We start from the raw sequence: 15,757 nt of genomic DNA, 5'->3' as shown, positions 1-15,757 counted from the left end.
TGGCCAACCTTGGGGCAAGCATCTACAGCACCACTTCTGAGACAGGGGTGGTAACATTATTGATGAAAACGTTACGCTCTCTGGGACAGCCCTTTTATATACGGTAAATAAAATACATGGGTTAGTAAGGAACTGGTAGGGTGCACAACCATGATGTCCTTTCCTATGCTGACAATAAAGTATATGCAGAAGGAGGGTGATGGAAATTAGAAACTCTAGGGCTGGCCCTGGGCCCGCCACAATGCATTATAGAATAAAACATTTCACTTGTTAATCTTCATGTTAGTGATGTCTTTAAAAATCAGGGGTAATCAAGGTAGAACTTGGACATTTATGAAGGCTTACATTGTCTGCTGTGACCATCCTGGTCCTTCTGTTTTCTACCACCTATTATCCCTGTTTCTTTACTTTTCTGCAACTCTACCAACTTCAATCATTCGTGGACACAAATATGTTAACTTTTCGTCAAGCATTATGATCTTAAAAGATATAACCAATACTATATATATATATATTTGTCTGTGAAAGGACATCAGAAACTTAAATATTCTATAACCAATGTCACTCAGAAGGCTTAAACAGACATATTTCTTTGAACACACAAGCAGAAAAACGATTACTCAGCCTGTCAGGAAGCAAAATCAGTCATTTTGAAGCCCATAGGCATATTTCTGCTGATAAATCGGAGACTGCTACCCAGCATTATGCTTTTTTTACCACCAATTTGCATTAAACTACACCCGTACATCATAGGAATCAGGGTACCAGAAGTGTATTTCTGTGAATCTCTGTCATCAGACCTTAGGCATATACACTGGTCGAGAACCTTCTCCTTGTATATGTTCTTCATGCAAACTGTCTCCTTCCCTACTACCCCGCCTCTCCCATGCGAATATCTGGCCTTCTCTTATCGCTGCCTCCCCTGAGACAGATTTAATATGAGGCCATTACCTTCCCTGGAATTCATTACTGGAATCTTTGCACCGACTCCTAGCTTGGCTGCAGTTCATCACAGCAGGTCAATGACCCATAGCTATACGGAGACAGGGAGTTAGCAGCAAACAGCCTGCGCAGGGATAAGGACAGAGCGCGGGCTGGGGCTCGCTAACCCATGTGCTGCCAGAATAAGTTGATGTAGCACTTTTAATTATAAAAAAACCCAGCAACTGTAACATGGGGTTTTAAAACAAAATAAATCAGGAAAGGTCCATTAGATGCCTGAGAGCATATAGTGCCTGGTCTACCATACAGGTGATCTATGTGATTGCCTAGGGCACTGAACTGCAGGTGGCACCATCATCTGGTTCTCCAATATCATAGCAGGTAAGGGTATGCAGGATGGGGGTTTTGAACATTTAGTTCACCTAAACATGCTTTCTTCAACTATGTGTTGTCCAGATGAGCGAGCCATATATTTGTGGTTTCAAAAACAACAATCATGAAAGATGGGTTATTCTGCAGGTACAGTAGGAGATTTTACATGGTTATAACAAGTAAGGTTAGTTTAGATGTTTTCAGACTTTTACACATTTAAAAACTAAGGCATTCTGAAAATGTTTCCTCATGTTCCTATTACTAACACCTTTGTATTAGTGGCAAGAATTGGCTGCACTGAACTATTTCTTGATTAGCAACAGTCAAAAAAAACAGGAATCTATGCGAGAGATCATATGAAAAAGGATAAATGTATATTTATGCAAGAAAAAATAAACCTATTTGACACGGGACTTGCTCTATGTGTGTGAGCAGTCACTAAGAGCTGGTATCTACCTATTGGATGGACACAGTATTCTAATTTACAACACCGGCAAGTTTTGTATCTGTGGAGAGAATAGTATCTATATAGGCTTAGAGTTACATGTGTCCTTTGATCTAGTGAACTGTGTCAATATGAGACATGGTTTACATCATTTTACAAACCAGTATCAGCCAATGCAAGTTATTATTGAATATGGATCCTGAGACTTGCACAGCACAGTGAGGGTTCTAAGATATAATGCATTCAGTTTTGTTGGTTTACTGACCTCTAGCTCACGCAACACAGGATGATCTTCTATTCCAGGGAAGAGCACACGCATGGCATATGTACGATAATCCAGGTAGGGAATCCCAGAACGATCCAAATCACTTGTCAGCTCATTGATGTCAGTCTGCAGCTCTGCAAAAGCTGGTGTGTGGAGAAACCAAAAAAAAAATTAGACCATATAGCTAGAACTGTGTACAGCAGCTGACTCTATCCATAGAAATGTTTTCATAGCACTGTGTGCCAATTTACAACAATAATTTGTAATTTATCTTTAATACACATATACATAATGTATGTCATTCTTCTATTGTAATGTGTTCTATCCTTTCTTAATGAAAATTACTGATTATGTTACTGGTTGAGACCTACAAGATCTCCTTAACATTCCGAAAGTCTACTCTGTGTAAACATTACTCTGTCTATACTTTTTAGTGAATTCCAGTCTTGGTGTTACTGATTAGCTTTGAGCTCAGATGGCAGATGGCAGGTTTTTATTCACCGGTTCTATGTCCGGCACAAATCTCTAAACCATCCAAGGCCAGGGACCAGCTGCTTTAACAAAACCCCTTTTACATGCTCGGCTGTTGTTCAGCACAGCAGAACATGTGCAAAAACAAAACAAGACAAATTTAATACAGAGACCTGTCTGTGGGAACAAAATCAATAACACATTAAATGACAGAAAGACTCAGCCCATGTTATAAGAGAGCCAAGACCTTTGAAACATTGTCATTGTCATGGGAGTAGGACAGAAGTAGGAGTGGGACAAGGATTGATTGATTGATTTAATTTATTTTCAAACTACGCGCATTATAGATTTATAAACTGCTATTGGGATTATCATATATTCCTGCGTCCCCAAAGTTCTCACCCTCTTTGCACTCCAAGGCGACTCTCGATTCCAAGTTGTCCATCTGCATCTGCAGCCTTTTAAGGGTGAGATCATTCTCTCTGGACTTGCGCTTGTAGGCAATCAGCACAATGATGACAATGATGAGAAGTAGACTCCCTCCAGCTGCAATGCTGACAATGGCTGGAAGTGTCAGGAGACTGTCGGAAAGCACATTGACTGAACCCGGGGAGAAGACCATTCCTCCAACGTGGATCTAGCAGAGAAGAGAGGGTGGCAAAAGAGACCCGTGTTTATAGAGATATATAGAGGGGAAAATGACATAATTGGGAAGAAAATGAAATATTCATGGACACAAAGAAAGACATAGGGCAGGGGTGTCCAATTTGCGGCCCTCCAGCTGCTGCAGGACTACATTTCCCATAATGCTCTTTCAGCTAAGGGGCTGGCTGAGGAGTATGGGAGTATGTAGTCCTGCAGCAGGTTGGACACCCCTGACATAGGGGGTAACAAAAAGCAAGTCCAGAAAATGAACAGGAGGGGTGCAACCGTGAGAGAACACCATGGGATGGGGAAACAACTTCTTTTGGATACAAATATAATATACTATCTATAATGGGAAATGCCATATTGTACATAGGCATTAATACGTTAAAACTGTGCATTTATATGCTACATCTGAAGGAATCAGCAGTGTCTGTATATCACAACCAGGGTAATCAGCAGTCTTACCGTCACTTTGTGCTGTCCAGTGAGGTTTGGGGATTCGCAGAGAAGCTGCGTCTCAGACACGGTGACAGTGCAGGGTGTCTCTCCAATCAGCACCGTGTAATTCAGCTTTGCTCCTCCTGCAGCAGGGGGACACAGGTTCTTTCCCTGTGGAGAAAGAAATATTAACATAAAACATTTGCCTAAAGGGTCTGAAGGAAGATACACGTTATTTAAATTACTTGTTCAATAGAGGGGATACTACACTTAACTGTGGCTTTGCTATAGTACATTTTAGGTCATATATATATGGTTTGACATCTTTTCAAGGGCACATGCAGAGAAAGGACATCTATCCCCTGCTCATCTTGAAGCCACATCTACAAATTTCCTTATGGTCTTTGTTGTGTCTAGAGAGGCTGGGCCTGCCACAGCTGATTGCTGCTCCAAGTGCAGCCTTTGATCTCCTAACTACCACTTGTCCATCCTGTTGGAGGTTAGACCCAGCCTGCATTCTCACATGCAGATCTGCAGAAGTGCTCAAGAAGAGGCACTTGCTCCCCCTGGACATCCCAGACAATGCCACCCTTATCTGCGTTTGCCCCTCCCATTGGATAGGGCTAATATATTGTCCCTCTTCCGGAAAGACTTGATAACTTTCGTTTTATGCAATATGTTATATCTCATACTGTAATGTGCCAATGTACTACTCCAACAATTCCTCCAAAACAGCTGAAATAGGTCTACACAGCCTGGAACATGTTCCCTTACACCCACTGGTTGCACCATTTACCTTTACAAGTATTACCCTCATTGCTGTATGATGGACACAGCTTGCTCATACATACTTTATAAACTTTAAAAAATACATGTGTAGATTTATAGTGTCTTGTTTTGTCACCTTCAGTATAATAGGGGATCCAGGCTTCTGCTCCAGAACTCCTGTGGTGCTGAGAAGTTCAAAAGTTGGGTTGGGGTAGTAGAGAAACCTGGTATTGTTGTAGATAAGCAGTGACTGAACATTATTGAAGATGAACCCAAATTCATCCGGTTTTTCAATAGCATCCAGTCCAGGACGGTACTCAGGTGTGAGAGCAGGGGCCCAGCATGTTATGGATGTGGCGTTTACCACCTTACAGACCTAGGAAAACAGAATTAAAAAGCTGAAATACTGAGATAAGAGACAGGACTCAGTTAATGTGCCCCCTGAAACTGCATTTTCACCGCTACTTTCTATTATCACTCAATACACACATTCTATAACAGATAACATCTTGTTGTTTACGTTATTAACTGGCCTGGATATTAAAATGGCCAATTCTGTCCAAAAACAAAAATCAAACCAATTCAAATCACCACAGCAACTGCTGATGCTAGCAGACTATTTACATTTGAAGATAAAACCACTAAATTAAGTTGCTGTAGCAGCACACTGTTCAGCACAAGTAAACAAGTAATGTGCAGTCTTTTTTTATTTGCTTCTAGAGAATTTCTTAATTTCGAGTAATAGACAGGGCAAGGTATTTTTAACTATTTCATCATTTTTATAGTCTCTGCTTAGCGAGTGAAGTTACATGATTGAGATGCTATCAGCCTACATAGCCACACCATAAAAGGTTGGAATATTCTGAGGAAGAATCACATACGTTCACCGATTCCTTGTTGTTGAACTTCACTCGGATTCTCGGCTCTTGCACGATGTCCAGGTTGGTACCGGTAACCGTCAGAGATGTGTGACCACTGTAATAAAGAGAGGTCATTTGAATTTGTTTCACATCATAGCTCCAAGTTTCCAAGTAAAAAAAAATGGGAATTCATGGGAAACAAATACAAGTAAAAGATTTTCCATGCTCCAAGATGCTTCGGAATCATGAAAATAACTATTTATTGTGTTATAAGGTGGTAATGATATTGGGCTACAGCAGTCAACAAAGCCATGGACAATATTTCTACTTAGCTTGCATTTCCAGACTAGGTTTTAATCGGAAGTTGCCAAATGTCCCAAAGAAGCTAAATTTGTTAACTGACCAAGGTTAGGGTCCTGCAGCTGTTGAGGATACTCATAATAACCAAAATATTCAACATCAAGCTTTGATCGCAAGATGGCTTCCTTTATTCACCAGCCAATAGAAAGCCAGGAGATGCGTTTACCAGCAGATGCAATGACAATCTCTATTCATCATGCCTCCACATAAGCATCAATAACACTATTATTAACTATAATTCCCGATGGTTGGACCCCTGCATGTAGAACATAGACATTTTTCCTGTCAATTTAATTAACATCTGAATGATAGCATTGTAGTACAACGTCAATTCCTTTTCTGCTCACAATCAATGGCATGAACACTTGCAGTCAATGGATTTTTGACTTGAAAAATTATATTAATAGATATTTATTTGGACACTTTTTGTACTACAAAGTCAATTCCATTCCTGCTCACAATCAATGGCATGGACACTTCATCGATGGAATTTTGACTTGAAAGAAATATATAATAATAGATATTTATTTGGTCAATTTACAGATCCATTAGCATGACTTAACCACGTTAATAAAAATAGGTCAGTGGACGGTCGGGGCATTTTAACCCTTAACAGTCTCTCCAGTTCAGATTGTACCTATAATGGAACCCAGTACTTCATAAGTAGTTTAGTCAAGTTGGCAGAAAGGTCTCAATCCCATCTTATCCCAATTCCCAAACCTCTTGACATGGCTATATTTAAAAAGATTATTCTAGTATACTAAAGATATGAACATAATTATGAAAATGGCTGGTGTTTTCTGAAAGGTGTTGTCAATTTTCCCTGTAGTAGTTATTCTGCTCACTTGAAATAGCTTATCTGGCCCATGGATTTTACCTTCATCAGAATTCGGTGTGTATGTTATTGCATCCTGCATTGATAAAAAGGTATACAGCTGAGCCTGCCTTACTTCTCACCCCCTCATCCATTTAACAATCACCATGGGGGGTTTTGGGATTGGCAAAATCAGTCACTTAGATTAAAATGTGATTTTTCATCAGCATCATATGTATATTTTGTCCTTTAAGGAATGCATAATTAAACCTAGAGATGATTTTCTATCTCAAAATTGCGGATGCTAAAGATGACCCATATAACAATGATGACAAATGATAAAAGTGTTTAATCAGTAAACCAAGCAGTGCTGGTTCCCCAATAGCTACGCAAGTAATGGACATTTTGGAGCATCTCTCCAGACTACAGAAGTATAGAAGTATAGAGGGATGATCAAGGTGGTTGATATTTTTGGGCACTTGCCATATTTAAAGAACCTGTAGTTGCTTGTAAATTTAACAAACATAGTGGATATCTGAATGTCTCCCATTTACTGTATCCCTACATAGTACAGATCTGCTCTTTCCAAAACAAAATCTCTTATAGCATTTTCGTAGGAGGCAAAAACCATTAGTGCTGTGTACTTTATACCAACACCTGCTGCAGTGCCGCAGACCACTGATCTGGACCTTTTTCTGAGATCAATATTAACAATAGATAGTATTGAAAACATCTCTCGTTGCAGAATGACAAATTTTAAAGGTTCGTAAGCATGGTTCAGGATCAGGACTACTCGTCGAAAGTAGAACCATGTGACAGACTACAAATATGTTACACTGTTATGAGAAACAGTGGAAAACGTAAAACGCAAATAGTCGTGTCAATCCGAAGGCTGGTCCGTCTTATTGTTAGAAGAAAAAACAGGCAATGACAAATCCTGACAAATTTCAAATAAATTAACCTGGTGAGAAGATGTACAAATAAAAAATAAGGTCTGTCGTATGTCTGCAAAAAAAAATAGGATATGCAAATAGTAATAATACCCAAGAACATTTACATATCCATTCTTTCTCTTAAGCTTAAACTGCCTGCTATCTATCTGGCCATCCTTCTTAGAATCTATTTGTGTCTATTGCTATCTTTCCAAAATAATATAAAAAAATATTATATTATAATGGCAGCAGAGGGCACACTTTGCTATAATGTACATTTTCTGCAAAGTCTTCAGTCCATTAAACTCGCCCAGGTCCTGAAACAACCTGCAATATGTTTTCCATTTCCTCTGGCACCTGTTTTATGTTGTTTTTAATTTACTTAGTACAAGGGAGAATTGCTCCGGTGCTTAAAAAAAGGTGGATTTCCTGTTAATGAAGGTTATTTAACAGGGAAGGGGGCTATGTTTTATGACGCGGTATTTGTTTAAGGCTTATAGTAAAGAAGAACCAAGAACCGCTCAAAATGTCGCCGTGATCCTCATAAAGGTCACTCGGTAATTGCAATTCCCCTGAGTTAAGGATACGAGAAGCTACACCAACACTGTTCCTTAAATTGGGCCACTAATATTGTGGGGCTTTTAAATTACATTACAGGAAAAGCAACAGCCAAATTTAAAAAAAAAACAACCCGCGGCCAATCTTAGGCATGGTGTATATTTCTGAAACGTACAATGTGAATCATAATAAACTGAAAAAATAAGAATAAATCAAACTAAAAAAGCTTAACATTTATATATACACACACACACTATATGGAGAAACATATTGGGACACATCTCTTAATTATTGAACTCAGGTGTTTCAGACCCATCGTCGCAGGTATATAAAAAACAGCACCCAGCCATGCAATCTGCTTTTACAAACATTTGTGAAAAAAATGGGTCGGTCTGAAGATCTCAGTGAATGCAAGCATGGTACTGTGATGGGATGCAAGTCAGTTCATGCAATTTAATCCCTGGTAGATATTCTACGGTCAACTGTAAGTGGTATTATAGAAAAGTGGAAATGTTTAGGAACAGCAGTACCGCAGTCACGAAGCGGAAGACCACGTAAAGTCACAAAGCGGGGTCACCGAGGGCTGAGGCGCATGGTGCGTAAAAGTCACCAACGCTCTGCTGATTCCATAGCTGAAGAGTTCCAAACTTCCACCGGCATTAATATCAGCACCAGCATCAGCGCGGCGGTAGCTTCAAGGAATTGGTTTTCATGGCCAAGCAGCTGCATGCAAGCCTCACATCACCAAGGGCAATGTGTCGGATTGAGTGGTGTAAAGGACACCGCCACAGGACTCTGGAGCAGGAGAAAAGTGTTCTGTGGTTTGGCAAATCATGCTTCTCTGTTTGGCAGCCTGATGGTTGAGTCTGGATTTGTTGGATGTCAGGAAAATGTTACCTGCCTGACTACATTGTGCCAACTGTAAAGTTTGGTGGAGGATGAATAATGGTATGGGGCTGTTTTTCAGGGGTTGGGATAGGCCTCTTACTTCCACCGAAGGGAAATCCTAATGCTTCAGCACACCAAGACATTTTGGACAAAGCTATGCTTCCATCATTGTGGAAACACTTTGGGGAAGGCCTTTTTTTCAGCATGACTGCCCCAGTGCACAAAGCGAGGCCCATAAAGATATGGCTGGGTGAGTTTGGTGCGGAGTGGCCCGCACTGAGCCCTAACATCAACCCCATCAAACACCTCTGGGGTGAACTGGAACGGAGATTGCGAGCCAGGCCTTCTCATCCAACATCAGTGCCTGACCTCACAAATGGTGTACCGGATGAATGGGCAAAAATTCCCACAGAAAGCCTTCCCAGAAGAGTGGAAGCTGTTATAACTGCAAAGGGGGGCCATCTATATATTCATGTTTATGTATTTAGAATGCAGTGTTGGAAAAATTCCGCAGGTGGTGTAATGGTCAGGTGTCCCAGTACTTTTGTCCATATAGTGTGTGTGTGTGTGTGTGTATATATATATATATATTTTATACACACACATATCCCATCAAGGCTATACAACACTTTACCTTTCTACACATCATTTGGTGCTTAAAGAAAAGGAAACAAATTGTGCCCCCTTTAATCTACTTTAAAAACACTTGAACATAATCCTCATAGTTAAAGTGGTTTGTTTTTTTGTCCTTCATGTTCACCCCTCCCACGGACAGTCCTTTCATCATTGACATATTTTGCACTTGTACTTTTGGCATTGGATGTCTCTTTCGTTATCTAATGCATACCTCAGAAACATTGTTAAGCATTTTCCACAATTAATTGGTATTATGCAATAGAGTGTGGTTTTAAAAAGGTAGTTTTGTAAACAGTATCACTTGTACACTTAGTCAATACAAAAGTCACAATGGCTTCTTTACTGTAGGTCAAACTCTTCAATTCAACATTGCACAAAATAAGGAAGATATGCGATGATTAAAAAGAAAAAGCTCCCACTGAGTTTTCTACACCCCCTCTTACTCCACAGGAGATGAGTTCTGCCAAACAAATCTCCTTCCATGTAAATATCTGGAGAGCAGGGAAAGACAGCAAGTTCATTCGGGAGATTCTCCTGAATCCGTCTATGGATTTGTTTGCAGCCATTTTAGCCTTGTCTCTGATAACCTTGAATTAGGCCTCATTTCCTACCTTGCGATGCTCCACTCAGGTTCGATGCGTGTAACCTTCGGGTCATCAATGTACTCGAATTGCAGGGTTGACTCAATATGGGCTCTGTCAACACTGACGGACACAAGAACGGTACCCAAGCCGTGTGCAGATGGAGCCGAAACACAGACTATCTCATTGAGGGACCTCCTGCAAAGATGAAACATTTCTAGTTACTGTTTTATAGTATTTTCCACCCATTTCCATGTTTTTTTCATTTGACAACTCCAGTGTCACTAACTCAATGTCACACACATGTTCCTTATTTTTACTTCTTGTGTCTTACTAAGAGACCTAAAATACTAAACATTAAAGGCGAGGTCATTCGACAAAGCTATAATATATCAAAGAAAATACATTATAATTCTTTAATTGAAAAATAAAAGAAACATTTTCAGAGGTTATTGTGCTACAAGGCAGCATTGATAAATAACTTTAGTTATGAATACTCTGTAGTCTCCAATGTAAGTATCACTTTGCTTCTTGATTCCTTCCAACACCTGCTACCCACCTTCTGTCTTTATTCAATTTTTTATGTTTAATTTTCCACCCACCCACCAACTCCTTCTTTCCATATTTCTTCCCCCACTGTTTATAAACTCCATCCACCCACATCAAAAGGGTTGATTAAGGAAATGTAAAACACTTCGTCTGCATTAAACCGCACTAAAACAAAGATGTCACTGTAGGGCAACCAAGCCAGACGTTAGGACCTCTTGCCTTAGTCTTGCTTTACTTATATTACACGCTATGGTTTAAATATACTTTTCTTGAGATTTTGGTAACATTCAACATTTCGTGTATAAATATTCCATAACATGGAATGAGTCTGGTTATAATTTAAATAGCATGTCGCTCACAGCATGGGGAGTGGAGAAGCAACAGGAACCGTAAGAACTGAAATATTTGCATCTTATCTCATGTTGGATTCATTTGTCTTTCTTTTTTCATGGATTATTTATTTTTGGAGTTTCTGAAACCAGGCAATATTATTAATCACTACTAATTCCCCTTTTCAATCCGAGTTTACTTCTGTAAGGAGAGGTAAGCAGTAGGCAGCCAAGCTGCTGTGATGCACAGTTGCCATGAGGCTCAACTGGGCACAGGACTGGCATAACCCCCACGCTGGTTATATTATTGTGGGCACCGGATACCAAAGAATAAAATAATCCGCGAGAAAGTTAACTGGAGCTCTGACAAAGAGCAGTGTGCATAGGCCGGAGATTTAATGAACTCCGACAGATTGTGTGGATCAGGCACCTGCTCACCCAGCAATAAAATAAACGTTACTGAGCAGAATAGAGAAAAGCTGAATCACAATTATGTGTTTTATTCATTGTGCTGCCTCTCGGCTTAATACAGACCAGGTCCTAGCAAATTGCCTGTTGTGAAGCCTCCCTGCTTTCTAAATGCATGGAAAAAGGCAGACGCATACGTCCAGCGGAGAAATCATTCTTTTTATATTTCCTGAAGGTTCTGGTCAAATGTTATGCCCCTCAGATTTACCGATATTAACAATAGTCTATGAGGGTCACGTATTAGTGGAAACAGATGCAACCCTTTTCTCGTGAGCCTCCATTCAGGAGAATGGCATCGGCATCAAAAGATGTGTTTTACTGTAGCAGAAGAAAAGCATCATTAAAACTGGAACGAAATGAATGAAATCTATCAGAGCTACTACGAACATAATAAAAACATCATCCGTTTATGCACAAACATTTCCTTATACAAACTGTTATAAATGTTAATGTTTTTTGTTGTATGCGTCTGTATTCTGCGCTGTGCACTGGGATATAATATCTGCTTAAGACCCTCTGGAACTATTGCGCAAGCCTGTGCTGGCAAGATGCATCTCCTAAAAGTCAAGCAGCTGGGGGGGGCAAACGCATAGAGGGGGTTCTGCTGAATCTGGCCATGCATTTGTAAGAAGGAGAAAAGGACAACTTAAGGGGAGCACTACGATGGCTGGGTTGCCCCTTTAAAGACTAAACTATAACTTGTAATATGTGTTGTTATCTCATATGCCACTGACTTTGGGATATTATGCTATTTGCCCTTCTGGCACTAAAATAAAAATAAAAAAATATATCTATATAAAACAGTTAGTTCTATAGCTGTTTTTATAAACTGGACAGCAATATCTAAATTAATGAAAGAGCAATATCTTTTTTCCTGAACCACATTGTCTAGTAAGATCAGGTCAGGTGTTCGGTTTGCAAGATTTGTGCATTATTATTACCGTAAAACACGTATATTAGAAGAAATGCTACCGGCAGTTGCACCAGGCTTTTCTAGGAAATCACTATTTTTTTAAAAAAACAATGACGCTAACTGGCATGGACTGACACTTCCTACCGGACGTCAATTTGTATCTACTGACAGTTTGTTCTCCGCTGACAGAGGGTCACTGGAGATGCTGTATCGGAAAGCCTTTTTATTTCCTTTAGTGTGGACGCGCATGCACGTCACCTAACAGGAATGTCGAGATGGGGCTGTTTGGCCGAGTCAGTAGAAAACTGCGGTTGACAGTAAGACTAGCACGTTTTAAAGTACAAATTCAAGGTATCATTACGCGTTGATATATATATATAATACTTCGAGGCTTTGGAATTCCTTGCATATACTTCCAGATCACAATTCTTTACAGACCAAATTTACTAAAATCGCAACATTTCATGTTTATTGTGTCTTCTTCACGTTGCTCCCTTCTTCCATGGATTAAACCATGATCTGCCCGAACATACCTAACCTCTCCAGAAATACTCGTTTTATATTGGAAACATTTTTCCCTTTTAGACCCAATCTCTACATTGTATACCTGGTCATTTCTTTAAAACAATCTTAGGTCAAGTATCTAATAATCTCAACATACACCATTTGTTACATTCCCCTTTTTTCTGGAAATCTAACCTGATGTTAAGTGAAGGCGGTCCACATCAGGTGCCCCCCACACCCCCAATTCTGGCAATCTCTTTTGTTCTACACCCACCCCATTTGCACATGCTTTTTATGCCCCCCCAGACCCTGATTGATACCCCGTCTCCTATCCCTCTGATACCCCATTCTTATTTTCATTCGCTTAATATTAGCCTTTGCTTCTTTCTATGTTGTACTACCATCTTTTATGCCACATGCTAATTCTCTCATACTTCTGTATCACATTCTTTTTCTTAATGTCTGCTTACCCAGCACTTTTTATTTGTGCTCGGCTGCGGCTACCATTATCTGATTTCCCAGCCTATCATTTCTTACAGTAAATTCCCTGTACCCGGCTGCATTTCAGGTTGAATATAGTCTTCTCTTTCTCCTGGCAGCCCTATCCAGAGCGATACATTACAGCTGGCAGGATTTTGCCCCTTCCCTGTGATCAGTTAATTAGCTTCCCGTGCTATTATTATGCCGTCATGCCGAATCTACCCACAACTCGGAACACAGGCTGCAGAGTGGGAAACTGTAATTAGCCCCAATCTTGTTATAAAATGCTCCATCTAATCAGAATCCCCCGCTACAGAATAACTGAAGTAAAGTGTTCTTCAAATAGGAAAGGGGAACAGGGCCGATAAACCTATGGAATGCATTTTTCCCCCTAATGCCATTAATTTATATAAATAAAACAATAGCGTACAGCCAGACCAGAAGGCTTTAATGCCTTTAAGGGAGCAGATGTGCATCGTTTTTAATGAAATTCTGAAGGTCCCCTACCTTTTGCTCTGTTCACTAATGCTAATGTTTTAACCCATAAAAGGTCTTTGTTGAGGCCCATGAAAATGTAAACAGAATGCATATATTTCGACTGGAACTTTGGCCACTCTTTGTGGCGACATTTTTCTGCACAATTTATTTTGTTTGGCATATGGTGTATACTTTAACCCCTTCTTATTTCACATTCATATATATATATTCCTTCACGACCAATTTAATATCCTTTAAGGCTGATATACGGTTATGATCTTCATGGCTGGTCTCTGGGTCACCATCCTCCCTCACCTACCATTAAAAAGTGTCAGAATAAGCAATATTATACAGCTGAATTTATGCAGCACTAAGGAGTATGCTGCTCCATTCAATAATAAACATTGTGCCGTTAATAGCACAGAATAGCAGAATTCACAATTTATGTGGGACCCATTTTCATTATTGTTTTGCACAGGCCTACAGCTGACTGGATGATGTTACTGTAAAAAAGCAAGAATGTTATGAAGGTTTCCCGTTCCTCAGAAGACCACTTTAGAATAAAGCAAATGTATTTACCCCTCTTACCCATAAAATTCACATGTTTGGTTCCCCAAGACTACTGAGACAGTGCTTCCTGCTCCAAGGTTATGGCCTGTGATGGTTATCATGGTTCCACCAGATTCAGGACCACGGGTTGGGCTTAGTTGGGTCACTGTTGGGTTCTGGAAAAAAAAAAACAAAGATAACAATGACCATGTAGAAAAGAACGCTAGATCAGAAATGGAAAATATCCATTTAGGAGGCATCATGAAACTGCAGGGCTCTTGTCTGCCTTTAGCAGCATGGGCTTTCTCTCACTACATCGGACGTGTTAGGGATGCGAGCCAAGAACTGCTGCAAGGTTCCAATCCATTTTATTAGGCAATTTAATGACATGGAGATGCTCTAATGGAGTTTGCCGCCCGGTAGAAAAATGTGATACAGTATCAAAGAAAGCAAGACTGGTTGAAAAAAGAGCAGTGGGAATGACAAGATTGACTGTATTAGAGAAAAAAAGAAATAAACGTAGACAGGCAGAAAAATAGACTGACCATCGCACACTTTAACCCACAGACAAACCAGCAAACCGTTTAACCTTTTGAGCCCCAGAGCGCCGGATCGCACCTTCCCTGGCACTGGGAAAACGGAATGATTGTTAAATCATTACCGACTTTATGCCCAGACTAACTTAGAGGCAGCAGCAATAAGCAGTCAGTTTTGGTGTTATTGTTAGGAGTGATTTTGTTTTATTATTTTTCTGAAGTAATGCAATAATATTAAAGACTGTACGAAATTTGATTCTGCACAATATTTACAGCTCTAAGCTGTATGGCGCATAGACCGAGGCTGTGGAATAAGTCATTTCGCAGGGAGGGTTGGAGATGCAGAGATACACACTGGTCTCAGGAAGGTTGTTATGGCCCCATGCTTACCATAAATCAGAAATAATGAGGGGGCATTGTGACTTTTGGGTTCGGAAAACGCAGCCGCTGAATCTATAATACCACTGGCAGAAACACATGAACCTGGGAGAGGGGGATGTCTGCGTGTGCAGGGTTCTCAGAGACAGGAACCATAGAGGCTACAGAGACTCAACATCAATGCCACAATATAAGGTAGCTAAAGCTAGATAACATGCATGCATAGCACATACATTTCACGTGTAAAATGTTGCCTCAGGATATGTGGGATGTATAACTGAATAACCTATTCCCTTCTGTCTTTATACATTCCACATGCTGCACTATTTTACATGTGCTGATCAGCAACAAGTGCATAAATGTCCATCAAAAATGAGCAACCCTATAACCTTCCAGTGCATGATCTTCATGATTGGCAAAAGGGACTAAGGGCGTACAAAGCTGTACACCTAAAGGGGGCACGGTGGGTTCCACTCCTATCCAAAGCCTATGCTGCAACCTTCCAAATACTCCGAGTTAAGGGTCACAAAGTTGGCTTTCTGCAATGGAAATGGAGAACATTTATTGACTCAATGTTTCCTATTTTATCCCCTTGG

At 40.1% G+C, this 15,757-nt stretch overlaps 1 protein-coding gene across 1 annotated transcript in view; it reads right to left on the bottom strand.

Moving 5' to 3' along the window:
- PLXNA2 (plexin A2) overlaps positions 1 to 15,757 on the bottom strand; it is a 157,911-nt gene that overhangs the window by 16,639 nt on the left and 125,515 nt on the right. The window contains exons 15-21 of the mRNA XM_053457648.1: positions 14,287 to 14,423; positions 10,009 to 10,176; positions 5,231 to 5,324; positions 4,486 to 4,725; positions 3,609 to 3,752; positions 2,898 to 3,132; positions 2,025 to 2,167 (exon numbers count right to left, since the gene is read on the bottom strand). Coding sequence (XP_053313623.1) covers positions 2,025 to 2,167; positions 2,898 to 3,132; positions 3,609 to 3,752; positions 4,486 to 4,725; positions 5,231 to 5,324; positions 10,009 to 10,176; positions 14,287 to 14,423 — 1,161 coding nt within the window. The remainder of the gene's footprint in view (positions 1 to 2,024; positions 2,168 to 2,897; positions 3,133 to 3,608; positions 3,753 to 4,485; positions 4,726 to 5,230; positions 5,325 to 10,008; positions 10,177 to 14,286; positions 14,424 to 15,757) is intronic.

The sequence above is a fragment of the Spea bombifrons genome, chromosome 2 (genome assembly GCF_027358695.1).
Source record: "Spea bombifrons isolate aSpeBom1 chromosome 2, aSpeBom1.2.pri, whole genome shotgun sequence".
Classification (NCBI taxonomy): Eukaryota; Metazoa; Chordata; class Amphibia; order Anura; family Pelobatidae; genus Spea; species Spea bombifrons.
This window is presented reverse-complemented; position numbering and strand designations above follow the sequence as displayed.